Source organism: Capra hircus, chromosome 5 (genome assembly GCF_001704415.2).
Source record: "Capra hircus breed San Clemente chromosome 5, ASM170441v1, whole genome shotgun sequence".
Lineage (NCBI taxonomy): Eukaryota > Metazoa > Chordata > Mammalia > Artiodactyla > Bovidae > Capra > Capra hircus.
The window spans coordinates 73,286,578-73,305,507 of NC_030812.1; the positions used below are offsets into that span (position 1 = coordinate 73,286,578).

General features: G+C 45.2%; 1 protein-coding gene and 1 pseudogene across 1 annotated transcript; one reads left to right on the forward strand and one right to left on the reverse strand.

Moving 5' to 3' along the window:
- LOC108636132 lies at window positions 11,746-12,718 on the reverse strand (annotated as a pseudogene).
- On the forward strand, window positions 14,094-16,725 carry LOC102177504 (apolipoprotein L3). The gene is given in 3 exon segments (XM_018049052.1): window positions 14,094-14,110; window positions 16,102-16,394; window positions 16,397-16,725. Coding segments are annotated over 3 exon segments (639 nt in total).

Sequence of the window (18,930 nt, forward strand, 5' to 3'; positions counted from 1 at the left end):
AAAAAAGGGGGAGATGCCAGGAGCCAGCATGGGAGATCCCACCCATGGCAAAGGTCATGAGGAAGAGACCTGACTGGGCAAAGGCAAATCAGGCCTCGAGGGACCCGCCCTGGACCTGCCCGAGCATCTACTCCAAAACCAAAATCTGTCTGTTTACTGTCTGCTATACTACACTCTTCTGGCATTAACAGGGGCTATCCCCGACCACCTTTCTCTGGAAAATTAACTTAGAGCTCCAGTTAATAGTCTTCTGGTTGGAAAAGGAGTGTCTCAGCCCAAACCTCTCTGCTGGCAGTCTTGCTTGTGTGACTGGATTATCCACACTCCTGCTACTACGCACATGATTGTTTACAACCTCTCAACCATAAACAGCACAGAGAGTTTGGAGTATTTTGAAACTCTTAGTTAGCATAGGGCTTTTCTAAAGATAAAAATCATGTTGGTGAAGGGTTTCATTGCTGAGTTGATTGCCGCCAGGCCTCCATATCCTCAGGCACCTAGGAGTATGGTAATCAATGTAATTGGAATGTAGAAAAAGAAATATAGTAGTCTTAATGTTAGCAATATTTGACTTTTGAGTTAATGAATTTTCTCTTTGTTATAAATCACTGTACTTTTCTTTCTTTGTTATAAATCGTTGTATCCTTGCTATGTAAAAATGTAATTTTATCACGATCTTAAGACTAAGCAGATCTTAAGGGAAAACAAGTTTTCTGATTGACTAACCTTTATCAATAGAAACAAAGATGGGGCCATAAAATGTGAATCGGTGTCCAGACCAGAAGATATTGTAAACAAACATCAGACCCTTGTAAGAACAAAGGTATGCAAAGAACACTCTGTCTTTAGATAAGGGTCAGAGCAGCTGACCCTGCGTGACTCTGCTTCTCACACTTATCTCTATGTACAACTTAAAGTATAAAAGCCCCCCTGAAAAATAAAGAGACGGACCAGTTCCTGGAAAGACTGGCTCCCCCCATGTCTTCTTTTCTTTCTCTCCTCTTTTTCAGGCTAATTCCTATCTGGAGCACAGAGGCTCGCCATGTCTACTTCTTTGCCCGGGCTTCTAAGACCCACGTGAGAGGGAGCCCAAGGTGGGACACCCTCCGCTATTCAAGCGGGAGCCTGTGGCCTATGTAGACGGTGCAAGTCCCTTGTCCCAGGGCTTTACTGGCTTCCTGTGTAAACCATGGAATTTCAGCCTCTTTCTCTCCTCTGTTTTCCTAACTGCTATATTCCTTCTTTATCTCTCTCTATATTTCTAAATAAAACTCTTATTTAGGACGCCAACGCCATCTCCCTGAGGATACCCTGGATCCAACTGGGGCTGGACCCCGGTAATGGGTGTATGCTGTTTCCTTCGATCCTGCTCTCAGGGTGACCTGGTGTGAGGCTGGAGTTCTGTGAGAGCCTTTACATCCAACAGGAGAAGAGCATTGCCCTGTTGTGATACTAGGCCAGCCTCCAGATGTCAGGGCTTGTTCTTTCTTTCTCAATCCTTTATAAACTTTCGTGTAAATAAACAGAAAGAAATATACCTATAGACTTCAAGACTCCTCTTCTTTTTAAACTTAATTAACAATGAAATATTTCCCATTACACTTACTCTTCCTGGCAATATAGAAAGAATAGAAAGATACCGACTCAGTTGTGTCCAGCTCTTTGTGACCCCATGGACTGTAGCCCACCAGGCTCCTCTGTCCACTGGATTTCCCAGGCAAGAATACTGGAGTGGGCTGCCATTGCCTTCTCCAGGGGATCTTCCCGACCCCAGGACTGAACCCACGTCTCTTGAGTCTTCCGTCACCTGCATCACCACTAGCACACTTTTTAACCTTTGTGTCTCCCTTTCTGACCACACTTTATTTAAAGCCCTCTCCATGTAACATTATTTTGAACTCATGGCCTTTCGCAGACTCAGCTTGGCCCAATGAAACATCCTTATAGTAATCATTATCTTTTATTATTGTTATTTATGTGGGTACCCCTTCTGACCACTTCTCTGATCATCTTCAAGAGCATCCTTGTCTTTGCAGGAGCAGAGATGCCAGCCTGTGGGATTCACCTCCCCTGCAAGGGGTCTTCCTTCCTATGAGTGGATGGAAGCCCATGGGTGCCCATGTGGGTGGGCAAGATGCTGCTGAACAGTGTGTCTGTTTAGAGTTACTGTTCATTCTGATTATTCTGGTTTAACCCCAGTTACCATCCCTACTTAGAGAATTTAGAGGGCTTCCTTAGTGGCTCAGAAGGTAAAGAATCTGCTCGCAATGCAGGAGACCTCGTTCCATCCCTGGGTTGGGAAGATCTCCTGGAGGAGGTAATGCCCACCAGTATTCTCACCTGGAGAATTTCCTCCAGAAGAGCTTGGAGGGCTATAGTCCTGGGCTTGCAGAGTCAGACACGACTGAGTGACTAACACTTCCACTTTAACTTTCACTTTCTTAGAGAACTTGGTTTCATCAAAACGAATATGTCTCCCATACTGACAGCTGTCACAGCAGGAGTCACTCTTATTTCTTGTTGGCATTAAATTCAACCACTTCCATCATCTTGAGGGTGGCAGCACTAGAAACCACCCCATTTTGTGGGTTACTGACCGCTGCTGTCTTGGAGTTAAAACAATCCAGTCCCAAGTACAGATCAATTTGTACAGAGGGTTCTGCTCTTTCCTTCCCAAGGAAAAGCTTAGATAGCTAATCATGGTCTTTAAATGCTATTACTACATTGGGAGGTGGAATGGTGTGAGAATGTGTGTGCAGGAGACAGGAACCTGGACTTGGATTCTGGCTCTAGCACTAGCTGTGTGCTTTGAGTAAATTGCTTCACCTCTCTGAGCTTCAGCTTCCTTTCTTATAGGATCACTGTGAGAACTAAAAGGAAGTGAATTCATACCAAGCAATTGAGAAGGTGCCTGGTGCAAGGTGGGGAGTCATCAACCACAATAGCTAGTCAATATTTAGGGTTGCATTTTTCTTTCTATTGACTTAAAAATTTGATATTGGGGAGGGAAGTGGGAGGGGGTTCAGGATGGGAACACGTGTACACCCATGGCGGATTCATGTTGAAGTATGGCCAAACCAATACAATATCGTAAAGTAATTAGCCTCCAATTAAAATAAATAAATTTAAATTTTTTGATATTATTTACTTACTTCTGACTTGGAAAAATAAGGATTTCTTTATTTGTTACTTTTTCTTATATCTTTCCCCATCTTCTGTTTATATCATTATTTCACTAATTTGATATCCCCTATTAGGAAGCTTTGTACTTGTGAGCACCTTATTTACATCTTCGTTTATTACGCTTTCAACTGGACCCACTATTTCTTGATTTTTAGCTTTGGAAACTGAGATATTAATTCTCCTCCTCCCTTTAGTGCTTCAGATCCCAAATTCTAGAAGTGTACTTTAATTTTTATATTGATTAACAAGTACCTTGATCATGGAGGAAGGCTTTCTTGCCTCTCCTTGCTATTCTTTGGAACTCTTCATTCAAATGGGTATATCTTTCCTTTTCTCCTTTGCCTTTCACTTCTCTTCTTTTCACAGCTATTTGTAAGGCCTCCTCAGACAATCGTTTTGCCTTTTTGCATTTCTTTTCCTTGGGGATGGTCTTGATCCCTACCTCCTGTACAATGTCATGAACTTCCATCCATAGTTATTCAGGCAGTATCAGATCTAATCCCTTGAATCAATTTGTCACTTCCATTGTATGTTAGGGATTTGATTTAGGTCATACCTGAATGGTCTAGAGGTTTTCCCTACTCTCTTCAATTTAAGTCTGAATTTGGCAATAAGGAGTTCATGATCTGAGCCACAGTCAGCTCCCAGCCTTGTTTTTGCTTACTGTATAGAACTTCTCCTTTGGCTGCCAAGAATATAATCAATCTGATTTCAGTATTGACCATCTGGTGATGTCCATGTGTAGAGTCTTCTCTTGTGTTGTTGGAAGAGGGTGTTTGCTAAAACCAGTGCATTCTCTTGGCAAACTCTGTTAGCCTCTGCCCTGTTTCATTCTGTACTCCAAGGCCAAGTTTGCCTGTTACTCCAGATGTTTCTTGACTTCCTACTTTTGCATTCCAGTCCCCTATAATGAAAAGGACATCTTTTTTGAGTGTTAGTTCTAGAAGGTCTTGTAAGTCTTCATAAAACCATTCACCTTCAGCTTCTGCAGCATTACTGGTCGGGGCATAGACTTGTATTACTGTGATAGTGAATGGTTTGCAGTGGAAACAAAGATCATTCTACCGTTTTTGAAATTGCATCCAGGTACTGCATTTCAGATTCTTGTTGACTATGATGGCTATTCCATTTCTTCTAAGGGATTCCTGCCCACAGTAGTAGATATAATGGTCATCTGAGTTAAATTCACCCATTCCAATCTATTTTAGTTCACTGATTCCTAAAATGTCGACGTTCACTCTTGCCATCTCCTGTTTGACCACTTGCAATTTGCCTTGATTCATAAACCTAATATTCCAGGTTCCAATGCAATATTGCTCTTTACAGCATCGGACTTTTTTTCTATCACCAGTCACATTGACAAGTGGGTATTGTTGCTTTGGCTCCATCGCTTCATTCTTTCTGGAGTTATTTCTCCACTGATCTCCAGTAGCATATTGGGCACCTACCAACCTGGGGAGTTCATCTTTCAGTGTCCTATATTTTGCTTTTTCATACTAGACTGGAAAAGGTCAGTTTCATTCCAGTCTCGAAGAAAGGCAATGTCAAAGGATGTGCAAACTACCACACAATTGTAATCATCTCTCATGCTAGCAAAGTGACGCTCAAAATTCTCCAAGCCAGGCTTCAACAGGTCATGAACCATGAACTTCCAGATGTTCAAGCTGGATTTAGAAAAGGCAGAGGAACCAGAGATCAAATTGCCAACATCCGCTGGATCATTGAGAAAGCAAGAGAGTTCCAGAAAAACATCTACTTCTGCTTTATTGACTATGCCAAAACTTTTGACTGTGTGGATCACAACAAACTGTGGGAAATTCTGAAAGAGATGGGAATCCAGACCACCTGACCTGCCTCCTGAGAAATCTGTATGCAGGTCAGGAAGAAACAGTTAAAACTGGACATGGAACAACAGACGGGTTCCAAATCCAGAAAGCAGTACTTTTTGGATATACAAATATACAAAGGCTATATATTGTTAACCTGCTTATTTAACGTATATGCAGAGTACATCATGAGAAATACTGGGCTGGAAGAAGCACAAGCTGGAATCAAGATTGCCAGGAGAAATACCAATAACCTCATATGTGCAGATGACGTCACCTTTTGGGCAGAAAGTGAAGAAGAACTAAAAAACCTCTTGATGAAAGTGAAAGAGGAGAGTGAAAAAGTTGGCTTAAAGCTCAATATTCAGAAAACTCAGATCATGGTATCCAATCCCATCACTTCATGGCAAATAGATCAGGAAACAGTGGAAACAGTGTCACATGCTTTTATTTTTCTGGGCTCCAAAATCACTGCAGATGGTGACTGCAGCCATGAAATTAAAAGATGCTACTCCTTGGAAAGAAAGTTATGATCAACCTAGACAGCATACTAAAGAGCAGAGACGTTACTTTGCCAACAAAGGTCCATCTAATCAAGGCTATGGTTTTTCCAGTAGTCATGTATGGATGTGAGAGTTGGACTGTAAAGAAAGCTGAGCACTGAAAAACTGATGCTTTTGAAAGACTCTTGAGAGTCCCTTGGACTGCAAGGAGATCCAGCCAGTCCATCCTAAAGGAGATCAGTCCTGGATGTTCATTGGAAGGATTGATGTTGAACCTGAAACGCCAATACTTTGGCCACCTGATGTGAAGAGCTGACTTGTTTGAAAAGACCCTGATGCTGGAAAAGATTGAGGGCAAGAGTGAAGGTGAAGACAGGATGAAATGGTTGGATAGCATCACCGACTCAATGGACATGAGTTTGGGTGAACTCCATGAGTCTGGAGTTGGTGATGGACAGGGAAGCCTGGCGTGCTGCAGTTCATGGGGTCACAAACAGTCAGACACAACTGAGCGACTGAACTGAACAGATACATATCAACAACACTTCAGTTCTAAACAGTCTCCAAAACAATCAAAATCGGAAAACCAGGACTTGAACATAGATAAATTTACCTTATATTAAAAAAAAATCAAACAAAAGAGTTTAGATTTTTGTGTTATTTTAATACGTTTTTAGAGCTAACTTGTACCTTATAGCGGCACATGCTTTTCAGCATAGCTTCAGTTTTTCCTGATGTTTCTAATTGGCCTTGTTTTCACCCCTTGCACTGTTTATCTCCAACATTTCCTCCATTTCCTTCCAACGGTGCCTTATATGATACCAAGTCCCCTGTACCCACAGACTCTGGACTTCTTATCCTATTCTGGACTGATTTCTCCCTAGGTCTGCTGCACGCCCAGCTGGGATTCTTGGATTCCCTTTCTTCTGGGTTGATGTTCCTGATTCCTGGATCCCACGTCTATCTCTCTCTTAGGTACCCTTTACTTTTCTCCATAATTATACAAACACACCAGCCATTTTTTTTTCCTGCAACTCATTCTCAAGTAGCTTTCTGAAAAGTCTGGTGAAGGGTGAAGGCTGCTGTGAATATGGGGTGGGCCGTGGTGTTGGTAAACTTGTCCCCTGCTCTCCCATCGGCCTCCCTCTCATCTTGCTCCTTCTCTGGGGCTCAACCCAGCAGACTATTCTTCTCTCCTGTCAGCTCTCTCTCCCTGTTTCTCCTCCTCCACTGCACTCTTCTTCACTTAGCTATCACGTCTCCATCCAGTGAGTCTTCAGATATTTGTTGAAGCCTCTGGTCTCCTGTAGCCACCATGCTTGTTTTTATTAGCAGCAGAGGGAGGAGAGGCAGGCTATGGGTTCTTGAGCCCAGATTGTAGGGTGGAGCTCACTTCCAGGGGCAGGACTTCTGACCTTGGGCGAGTCATGTAACATCTGTACTTCAGCTTCCTTATTTGTAAATGAGGATATAATGCTACACATCTCAAAGGCCAATGGAATAAAATACAAGCTATCATTTGTAAAGTTTTAGAGCAAATACCATTGGAGAGCAAATACCATTGCAAAGCAAAGACCACAAACACAACTCACTGTTATCAGTAGCTGGTATTATAACTGTAAGTATCTCTACTGTCATTCAGTCAGGTCTCAGGAGGAGTAGTTGACAAAGGCTCTTTTGCTTTCTTGAAACAGTAGTTAAATGTCATCAATATTTTCTTTCCTTCCTCATCTCCTATGACAAGATAATCACAAGCAGAACCAAAATAGATTGTTTATATATAAAGATCTGAACTGCTCTTTTTTTTGAAGAACGCTGAGAATGGGCGGAGAAGGCAATGGCACCCCACTCCAGTACTCTTGCCTGGAAAATCCCATGGATGGAGGAGCCTGGTGGGCTGCAGTCCATGGGGTCGCTAAGAGTTGGACACGACTGAGCAACTTCCCTTTCACTTTTCACTTTCATGCATTGGAGAAGGAAATGGCAACCCACTCCAGTGTTCTTGCCTGGAGAATCCCAGGGACGGGGGAGCTTGGCGGGCTGCGATCTATGGAGTTGCACAGAGTCGGACATGACTGAAGACTTAGCAGCAGCCAGAGAATGGGAAAGTCTGAAAGGATGGACACCCTTATGTATCATATGGACACCCTTATGTATCATGAGTGTGAACATAAATTGCTGCAATTTCTTTGCATAACAGTGTGTCTCTAGGTATGAATATTTTTTAGGTGCTGATGCCTTGTGGTCTAGCCTAGATAGCTATATCCTAGATCCTATATCCTACATCCTAGATAGCTATCTAGCTACGTCCTACTCCTAGATATAGCTTAAGGGAACAGTCTCAAATGTAGTTTTATACAAGGAGAATGTTCTTTACACTATTATTTGCATAAGGAATTAGAAACAACCTAAAGTCCAGTAGTCAGGGGAGGACAGCAGAGGGATGGGGCGCCATCGAGGTCCTCACCCACACAGGGCAGGGATACAGGAAGTGGGGTGGGGACGATGGAACTCCAGGCCTTTGTGAGATAAAGGCTCTTGCAGAAGCAAAAAGGGCATGGGCTGTGGGAACTGTATCACCAGCAACTTTATCAAGGCAGAGAATTAAGCACAGAGAGCAAGACATTATTTTGGAATGAAAGCACTCATTTAACTGATAAATATATATCCACAAATAAATATCTTTGTATATTAAAGGGAGTAGAGCATAATCATCACAAACCTGGGATTTGGCTCAGAAAGACTGGGTTCAAGCCCAGGTTCTGGAATCAGCTTGAAAACTTATGCTGATGTAAGTTCAGGTGAGCTTCAGGAGCCTGCATGTCATAGATAATGGATCAATATTAGTTATTACCAATTAGTAAACACAAGTGTTCCTAGCCTCATGTAATTTCCAGATTATTCCTTCCTATCTGGTCTTTTCGCTGGTTTTCTCGCTCTGATAACTTTGCAGATGGGTGTCTCCCATCTGATTATGTTCTCCCTGTGCCCCAACAGGAGAGCAAGACTCTGACTTGGGGGGAGTGGCTGGGGATAAGTAACTTTCCTTAACTAGTGACCTGCAGAGCCCAGGGGACAGAGAACCACAGTGTGTTAAATTCCCCGTGACACTGGTGGCCGTCCCAGGGGAACTCACCAGAGACCTCACCACCCCCTGCTCCCTGCAGCCGCTGCTCACTTGTGATCGAACCCACAATCTGTTTTATGTTCCCCAAGGGTGAGGTCACACCTCCTTCCAGCCTGACGCAGACAAGGATCTGAAGGGAGATCTCTGAGACCCCGCTGCTGCCATCATGAGTTCAGAAAACCTTGGAAAATGCTCAGGGAGGCAGCTGCCTTTTTTCTGTCCAGTTTCTGCATGTGACCCAGAATTGAGGGTGTTTCCTCCTGGCAGAGTTAACCTACAGAGGAATCAAGAACCAAGAAGAGGATGGATAAGCATCCTGGAGCCCCTCAGGGGGGCCACGTGGAGTACCCCCAAAGGGAGTGTGTCCACAAAGCCTCTTTCCCAGCTCTCTCCTTAGGGAGCCTCTTGCTAGGTGCTTACTTCCTCCCCAACTGCCCTCTAGCAAGTGACTCAGAAGTGAGGCCAGGACAGCCCTTGGGGAGGGGGACAGCAGAGGGAGTCCCCAAGGCCAGGCAGGGCAGCAAGGGGGTCCCCCAGCATCCCTGGAGCTCCTCCTGCCCTCTCCCTTGGCCTGAGCCTCCTCCTGCTCCCAGACCCTGGGGCATCACCACAGACACCTTTCGTCCAGCTCTCGCCCTGCCACCTGCCCAGCCGCTCTGCAAGAGTCAGCGGACACTGAACTGAACCCCAGTCTGACTTTTATCACCTCCCACCTAGAGGGGAGAGGTGACGGGGTTTTACACAGGATCACGTCTGCCTCCACCCCTTCACTGCCCATCCTGAGTGTCTCTGATCAGCAAGATGAAGCCTCTCACATGGTAGTCTTACTCCATGGCAGGTGGCCTCAAACCCTTTTTAAAAATTAGGTAGCATCCGTTTATAACATTTTATAAGTTTCATGTGTACAACATTATATTTCTACTTCTGTATACGCTGCAGTGTGCTCACCACCAAAAATCACTTGCAAAAATCCCCCTAGGTGTACTGCATGGTAGAATGAAGAAATCACAGGAGTTCAAAATAAGGAGGATTCAAGTCATATCCAAGAAGTGTCTGATACCTGAGCTTGGATTCCACCTCTGAGCTTTCTGCTCGCTGGCCTTGGGCTGTCCCTTATCCTGTCTGAGTCTCACTTTCCTCATCTGTGAAATAAGAATAATGTATCTGCGTGTGCATGTACCAGGAAACACATCTCACATTGTGACCCAGCCCCACCCTAGTTGCCTATGTCTTACCTACAATTCCAGAACCCCTGGGCTTCTATGGTGGCTCAGACAGTAAAAGAATATGCCTGCTATGCAGGAGACCCAGGTTCCTTTCCTGGCTCGGAAAGATCCTCTGAAGAAGGAAATTGCAACCCACTCCAGTATTCTCGCCAGGAGAATTTCCTGGATAGAGGAGACTTGCAGGCTACTGTCCATGGGGTCACAAAGAGTTAGACAGGACTGAGCTACTAACACTGAGTAATTCCATAACTTCTAGATCCCTGAAATCACACAGGGATTTTGGTAACTCATTTGAGCAGTGATCTTGCTCTGTACTGATCTGAGGCTATTTATTGTCATTACATTCTTTATCATATTTAATGTGAATATTCTTTTGTTTCACTCCCAAAACATGAAAGCACTCATTTATAGGGTGCTGCCAGTCTCTGCTACAAGTAGTAACTAACAAAACACCTCCCTTGTATTCCTTCTCCTGGTGTGTGTGTGTGTGTGTGTGTGCGCGCGCGCGTGCTCTGTTGTTCCGTTGTGTCCGAATCTTTATGGCCTCATGGACTGTTGTCTGCCAGGCTCCTCTGTTCTTGGGAATTTCCAGGCAAGAATGCTGGAGGGGGCTGCCATCTCCTACCCCAGGGGATCTTTCCGACCCAAGGATCGAACGCATGACTCTTGCATCTCCTGCATGGGCAGCCGAATTTTTGCCACTGCATCTCCTGGGAAGCCCTCCTTCTTTTTCTGAAGGTTTAAAACTGTACATTCCTGAAGACACCTAAATCCCAGGATTAGATCATTATATCTGGAGGTTTGGAAGTCCAAGATCAAGGTAGTAGAGAGGTGAGACTCTCCCCCTCTTTTGTAAATTCTCTCTCTGTCCTCACATGGCCTTTCCTCTGCGGGAGAGGGAAGGAATAGAGAGAAAATCTGGTCTCTTCCTTTCTAATAAAGACATTTAACTTATTGGACTAGGGCCCCACACTTATGACCTCATTTTACCTTAATTACCTCTTTAAAGGCCCAGTCTTCAAATATAGTCACCAGAGGGTTAAATCTTCAACATATGAATTGAGGGGTGGGGGGAAAACAGTTCCATCCATAACCCCAGGTGACTATGCCAAGAGTGCCCAGGTGATTGCTGCTCAAGAAAGTGAATTCTAACTAATTTATACTAAATACTATATTTTTAATGTGCTGCAGAATTTATTGCAGATACCATGTTATGACAACAAAAGCAGATCATCCTTAAGGCATCAAATTCGTTTATTAATTTAAACAAAAATATATGATCCCTGTCACACAAAGAGATAATTTTAAATTTACTTTGAAACTGAACTAATCAACACATATATATGTGGAAACTATGCACCTGATGTGCTAAGTCCTTTCAGTCACGTCTCACTCTTTGTGACCCCATGGACTATAACCCATCAGGCTCCTCCATCCATGGGATTCTCCAGGTAAGAGTACTGGAGTGGGGTGCCATTGTCTTCTCCAGCTGTGGGCTAACCAGAGACTAAAGAAACTTTATAAGGAGAAGTAGGCTTGGGAATCAAGCAGTCCTATTTTGAATTAGCATGTTTTAGTTAAAGGTATGGGATTCATGATAAGCATTGGTTAGGAATTTCTATAACGTCCTCCAGTGCCAAGTGACCACTAGCATCCTAGTTCCCATTACGATGATTCCTTGATGAGAGGTAGAAGGCATAAAGAATATTGCCAGCTATAAAATAAACTACACTCAATGCCTATGATTGCTAAAAAGAAGTATTTTTTTTTCAATAGAAGAAACTCACTGAATCAAATGAAAGCTAAGCAGAGCAAACACAGTTTGCTCAAAACTGAGGTAAGAAACCTCTAATTACACAGGAAATCAATGCAAGGATTAATCATTTTAAGAGAAGAATCATTTTCCCATAGCCCCATAGTTATGAAAGATATCTTCATGAGCCTGGGCTGCCTGGGCCAGTGAATACCAGCGGCCTATTACTGGTCTCAACCAACCAATTTCCATTGCAGCTTGGAGGGCTGCTGCAAACTGCTGGACTTCCTCCTTGGAGGGTGAAGGGAGAGCTACTCCTCTTATGCCAGATTCCTTCGTCATAGATCCTGTGGGTTTACTTCAGTAGGACCTCTGCGGCCAACAACTATTTCTCGTCCTCCATGTGACAAAAAATTCAAAGCATCACTAAGGTTCACCTTAGCAAACATTTCAATAATCACATCAACTCTTTTCACCAACAGATTTCTTAGTTTTATCAATATAATTAGCTTCTTTGTGATAAAATACTTCGTGGGCTTCATTTTGGAAAGCGATCTTTTGTCCTTCCTCAGTAGTAGCTGTGCCCAAAATCTTTAAGCCCTAAGTTCTAGCCATTTGGCATGCTGCTCTTCCAGCTCCTCAACCTGCCCCAGAACACTTCCTCCAGCTTTCACGGGCACTGTGGAGCAGACTCGATAAGCAGTAAAGCACGAGATGCTGATGGCAGCTCCTTGTTTAAAGTCCAGTTTTCCTGGCAGAGTGTCAACAGTGTGATGGGCTTCCAGAGCAAACTCGGTGTAGCCCCCAGAGACCGTCCTGGTAGTGAACGTCACCTTTCTTGCAAGCAGATACATTCTCTCCAGCAGCTTCTACTATCCCAGCCACATCTCAGCTAGGAGCATAAGGTAGAAGTGGTTTTATACTGTGAGTGCCAGAGCGGATATATGTGTCCACTGGGTTTACACCACATGCTTGCACTTTGTTAGAACCGGGTGGTCTTTCAGAATTGGTACAGCAACATCCAACTGGAGCTTCAGCACTTCAGGTCCACCAAATTCAAAAACTCAAGTAGCTCTCACCAACTTCTGAACTGTCACCATAGTGATCTAGATACATGTTCTAGGCTGGAAAATTAAAATCTGCAAGCCCTCCCCCAGATTCCACAAGGTTAAAAACACAAAAAAAGCTTCTTAACACCATTTATTATCCATCACACATTTTTCTTGGCTTTCTCAGTGACTCAGACAGTAAAGAATCTGCCTGCAACATAGGAGACTTGGATTTGATCCCTGGGTCAGGCAGATCCCCTGGAGGAGGGAATGGATACCCATTCCAGTATTTTTGCCTGAAGAATTCCATGGACAGAGGAGCCTGGCGGGCTATAGTCCATGGGGTCGCAAAAAACCAAAGACCACTGAGCGACAAACGCTTTCCCTTTTTTACTTCACAAGTTCTAATCTTATTCCCTTTCCTTTCATCTAGATATTGAGATCATTTTTGAGGATGTCACTGAGTATCTCTGGGACATACTGAGCAGAAAGGAACTGCTACTCCTGCTGACTGATTGCCTGAAGAAATTGAGGTTAAGGCTGGTTTGCCCAGGTAACCTGCACAGGTGTATCAGGAAGGTCACCCGCACCCCGAAGCACCAGGCTAGTTTCCTCCTGGAAGGAACACCTCCTCCAAGCAGGACCTTATGGTGAGGGATGAGGATGTTCCCTCTCAACATCTCATGAGGAATGCTTCCTCCATGTCATTTGAACGTTGAATTGAGAGAAGATGAAACCTGCAAGGAAGGGGCAGGTTATATGACTTCGGACACGTTACAGAACTGCTCTCTGCTTTAGTCCTTATCTGTTCAGTTAAATTGTGAGGACACTGTGATCGTGCATGCAACGAGCTTCCCATAATGACTGACACACAGTAGGTGTTCAGTCAATATCAACATTTTAAAATCTTATTGGGAAGAGACAGGGGCCAAGAGTCTTCTTTCCGGTGATAAAAATCAAGCAGAATTTCCTCTGGGGCAAGTCAGAAAATCCTGATGCCATTGTTTGTATTACTCAGGCTTCTGCCTAGACCCTTTCTATTCCCCATCTTACGAACTGTACCAAATGATTGTATCAAACCAAATGGCAGGATCCTGCTGGCCCATAATGCAGCGAGGCTGGAGAGGAACTGGTTAGAGCTGGTGGGATCCTGGATCTAGCGCTGCCCAACTCTGGGGCTCTGTGCTTATATGTTAGAGTCTCAGACTTGCCTGTGTCTAATGGGAACAGCAATTCAGTCTGATGGACTATGTTCACGGCCTCAGAGTGAACTGTATGGTCAGAGGTGGGGAAGCAAGGACCAGGGAGTCCTGGACCAGGGTCAGACCCAGGGTCAGGGTGGAGCAGAGGGTCCAGGTTGGAGGACTAGTAGACAGGCTTGGGCAGCAGGACGGGGACTAGAGTGAGGAGAGTGGGCCCCGAGGACATGGAACTGAAGGGGCTGTGAGCCTAGCAGAGGTACCCTGAGTGGAAGGGACGGCATTTCTTCCCTCCCTCACGATCCCTCAAGCTGGGCTAGAGGGCCCTGGGTGACCGTGTCTGCACACCCTGCCTGGACCTGGCTTCTCACTCCATCTGGGATCCTCTTGTAGTCTCCGTGGAGCCTCCCTGACAGTGGAAGGCCTTGTGGCTCAGGGAGCCCTCCAGGGTCACAGTGAGTGGCTGTGATTGTGTGTCATTTGAGGGATTCTGAGGAGCCTCATGCATCCCCACCGATGAGGAAAGCACTTCCTCCACCTGCTGTGCAAGTGCTGGTCTCTTCAGGCTCAGCCATTCAGATGGATGTTTCCTCAACTCTCTTGAATCTTTAGAGGATCCACAAAGTTCCACGTGACCTTGGGGTGCAGGCTTATGAGGCTGTCACAAATTAACATGTGACCCCTGAGAGGACAGTGTTGGTGGGCACTGGGTCAGGAGTCAGTGAGGTAGGCTGCAGAGACCAGGGGAACCAGCAACACATCTCCTGATCTCCAGGCAGCTGGGGCAGTGGATGGACTCAGGGACCTGCTGCTGGGAAGGCCGAGGACACAAGCCTTAGAAGACAGTAGATAGCAGATTAAATGACTGTTAAGGTGCCTTCTAGTTCTGACTTTGGGTTTATTTGTTGTTTTTTTTTTTTTTTTTCCCTACAAATTCTAAATCACAAAGACAGTCAATCTGCAAAGGGTGAGGGCACAGTGCTCAGGACTATGCTTTCGTTTGAACCAATGGCAAATTTAGGGGATGCCCAAAAGCACCCTCAGGTTTGAAAATTCCCTGTACAACAGACAGGACTCACTGAAAGCCATAGTGATCTCAGCGTATTACAGGAAGCCTGTGGGTTTCCATCAGCCACAGGGCAGAGTCTGGGTGGATTTCACATCCAAAGCTTCGATTATCCCCAGGATGCATTACTGTTCTGGAACTCAGTGAGTGGCAGGTCACACGGAACACTGCCTTCCAGGGACACGCACCCATTTAAAAACAAATTATCCTGACTTGTGGTCTCCAGCACCTCCCAGAGGTCAGACTAATGTCCTAGAGTCCAGCTCCTCCAGAGGTCAGAACGGATACCACGTGACCCAGGGGCCCCATCATACATCTCATCAGACTGTCCAGTGCCAAGAGGCCCAGGCAGACGAGGACATTCATATCAGCCAGAATATTCTAGGGGCTTAGGGACCACTTCCCGGTAGCCAAGGGCCAAGAAATGACTCCTCACTACACACCGAGGCCCTTGAATACAAGTTTTCTGCTCCAATCCCACTTTTTTTATTTGTGGAGTTCCCAACTTACCAACTCTTTGGAAGTGATGATGTTGACCTGTCTCTGAGGTGTCTTTACCAAATACCTATTTTTCCTTTTTGGCTGAGCCACATGGTTTGTGGGATCCTAGTTTCACAATCAGGGATTGAGTCATATCCTGGGCAGTGAGGGTGCAGAGTCCTAACCTCTGGATCACCGGGGTATTCCCTCAAATACCTCTCTTAACTTACCAGTACCCTAAGGGGACATTTGCTTATCTGTTCCAGGATTAAATGGGGCTTCTCTGGTGGCTCAGATGGTAAAGAGTCAGCCCGCAATGTGGGAGACCTGGGTTCAATCCCTGGGCCGATAAGATCCCCTGGAGAAGGGAATGGCAACCCTCTCCAGTATTCTTGCCTGGGAAATCCCATGGACAGAGGAGCCAGGCAGACTACAGTCCATGGGGTCGCAAAGAGTCAGACATGACTGAGCGACTTCACTTTCTTGTCTTTCTTCCTGAATAAGTCTATGAAGGATCTACAAGGTACAAAACCTGTGTTTAATGTTGAAAGAGAAAAGTTTACATTTGTAAAATTCTTTTCTAATAGGTTTATAATGCTAAATCCATATTTATGCAGAATAGACATTATGGAACCTATTTTGCAGACAAGCAAACTGCCTTTCTAATCCCTTGACCTTCATTGTTACAGGAAAGACGTGGTTGCACTACACAAATATCTAAACGAATTGGAAGGAGACTTGATAGGGAAGGACCAGGAAATGCTCAAGAAATGGCAGCTGGACAGGAGGAGGTTTCTGAAGTTGCCTCGGGTGAAGCAGCAGCTGGAGGAGCGTACAGGAAAGCTCCACAAGCTCCCAGACAAGGTTGACACGGACCACAAGGAGCACACCATCTCCAACATGGTGGCTCACACCGCTGGCACTGCATCTGGCGCCCGGACCCTCCTTGGCCTGGCTCTGGCACCCGTGACGGGGGGGCAGTCTGGCATCTGAGCCTCTGGGTTGGGCTGGGAGCAACAGCTGCTGTGACAACTGCGCCCACCAGCTACGAGGAAAACGCAAGCAGGTCAGTAGCCGAAACTGAAGCCAGTAGCCTGATGTCATCTCGCATCAAGAAATGGAAGGTGCTCCTAGAGGCACTCAGGAGCAACCCCCGAACTGTTGATACAACAGAGAAATTGGCAAAAGCTGTGCAACACATTCAAAAAAATATGCATGTCATGGAAACAGGCAAAGACAGCCCTGAATTTGCAGCCAATGTAGGCGACTACTTAGGCCCTGGGAAAATCACAGTCCCAGGCGCCGGCTGGTAAGGAAGGCCTGTCCGCTACCATGGCTCCAGCAGCTGTCACAGGAGCCCAGATCGCGGGTGCAGCCGCCACAGGGCTCTCCCTCCTGGTGGACGTGGGCTTCCTAGTGAAGGAGCCAATGCACCTGCATGATGGCGCAAAGGCAGAGTCTGCTGAGAACCTGAGGCAGCGGGCCAGCGAGCCGGAGAGGAATTCGCAGGAGCGCAACAAGATGTATGAGCTTCTGCAGTAGGGCCAGACTCAGCCACCCCCTGGACAGTGCAGGAGCCAGGATACACACGGGTCAAGGGGCAGAGGTACCTTGTTAGAGGAAAAAAGGAGAGGGAGAGAAAATTGTTGGAGCTGAGTCTCAGGAATTTAGGGTTTCTGCAGCTGAGCACAGCAGGGGAGGGCTGGATGTTGGTGACGGCTCAGGGAGAGTGAAGGAAGGAGCCTGGAGCCTGGATTGAGGGAAGAGGGGAACTAGAGAAGGGTGGGGGGTGGGGGGAGATAAACCACTTTTTTCCTTCATACTATGAAATTTTATTTTATATTGAGGGATAGCCTGTCAACAATGTTGTGATAGTTTCAGGTGAACAGTGAAGGGACTCAGCCATACACATACATATATCCATTTCCCCTCAAACCCCCTCCCATCAGAAACCACTTATTTTGAACTAAAGAAGTCCCTAGAGGCAGAATAAGGGGAGAGGCAGGGGAACTAGCAATGAAACACTAGGAACATGAACGGGTTGAAGATGAGAGAAAGCCAAAGAGTTAGGATTGTTGGAATCCAGAAGTAGCAGGGGCTCCTCTATCACCCTCCCCAAGGTCTGATGCCCCAGAAAGAAGAGTCTCCCCCTGTCGGTGGCCTCTAGCCCTACCTCTCCAGCATCAACTCACCTTCAATCCAGCAGCTTATCTTAATCAGCCAGTGCCTTCTTTTGCTTGCTTCTTTAATTGAAGTACAGTTGGTTTACAATATTGTATTAGTTTCATATATACAGCAAAATGTTTCAGTTATCACGTATCTATGTATATATCTGTTCTTTTTAATTTTTTCATTACAGATTATTACAAGATACTGAATATTTTCCCCTGTGCTATACATTAAGTTCTTGGGTGGTTTTTTCAATCTATTTTATATATGGTAATGTGCACCTTTTAATGCCATACTCCTAATTTACGCCTCTCCCCCTTTGGTAACAATAAATTTATTTTCTGTGACTCTGAGTCTGTTTTGATTTGTTAAGAAGTTCATTTGTATTCCTCTTTTTTTTTTTTTTTTTCTGGCCCATGCCAAGCAGCTTTTGGGATCTCAGTTCCCCGACCAGAGAATGAACAGGGCTTCCCTGGTGACTCCGCTGGTAAAGAATCCACCTGCAATGTGGGAAACCTGGGTTTGATTCCTCAGTTGGGAAGATCCTCTGGACAAGGGGAAGGCTACCCATTCCAGTATTCTGGCTTGGATAATTCCATGCACTGTATAGTCCATGGGGTAAAAAAGAGTCAGACACAACTAAGTGACTTTCACTTTCAATTTCATAGCAGTAAAAACACCAAATTCTAAACACTATACCACCAAGGTACCCCCTGTGCTATTTTTTAGGTTCTCCATATAAGTGATATTATATATTTGTCTTTTCTGTCTCAGTTACTTCACTTAGTGTGATCATAGAACTCTTGCCTGGAAAATCCCATGGACGGAGGAGCCTGGTAGGCTGCAGTCCATGGGGTCACTAAGAGTAGGACACGACTGAGTGACTTCACTTTCACTTTTCACTTTCATGCATTAGAGAAGGAAATGGCAACCCACTCCAGTGTTCTTGCCTGGAGAATCCCAGAGACGGGGGAGCCTGGGGGGCTGCCGTCTATGGAGTCGCACAGAGTTGGACGCGACTAAAGCGACTTAGCAGCAGCAGCAGCAGGAACATTGAGGTGCATGTATCTTTTTGATTTGGAGCTTTTGTCTTTTCCAGATATATTCCCTGAAGTGGGATTGCTGGATCACTTGATAGTTTTATTTTTAAAGAAACTTCCATTCTGTTTTCCATAGCAGCTGCCCCAATTTACATTCCCACCAGCAGTGCAGGAGGCTTCCCTTTTCCCACATATTCTCCAAAATTGTTTATTTGTAGACTTTTAGACAATGGCCCTTCTGACTGATAGGGGGTGATGCCTTATTGTAGTTTTATCATTTTTCTAACTATTAACAATGTTGAGCATCTT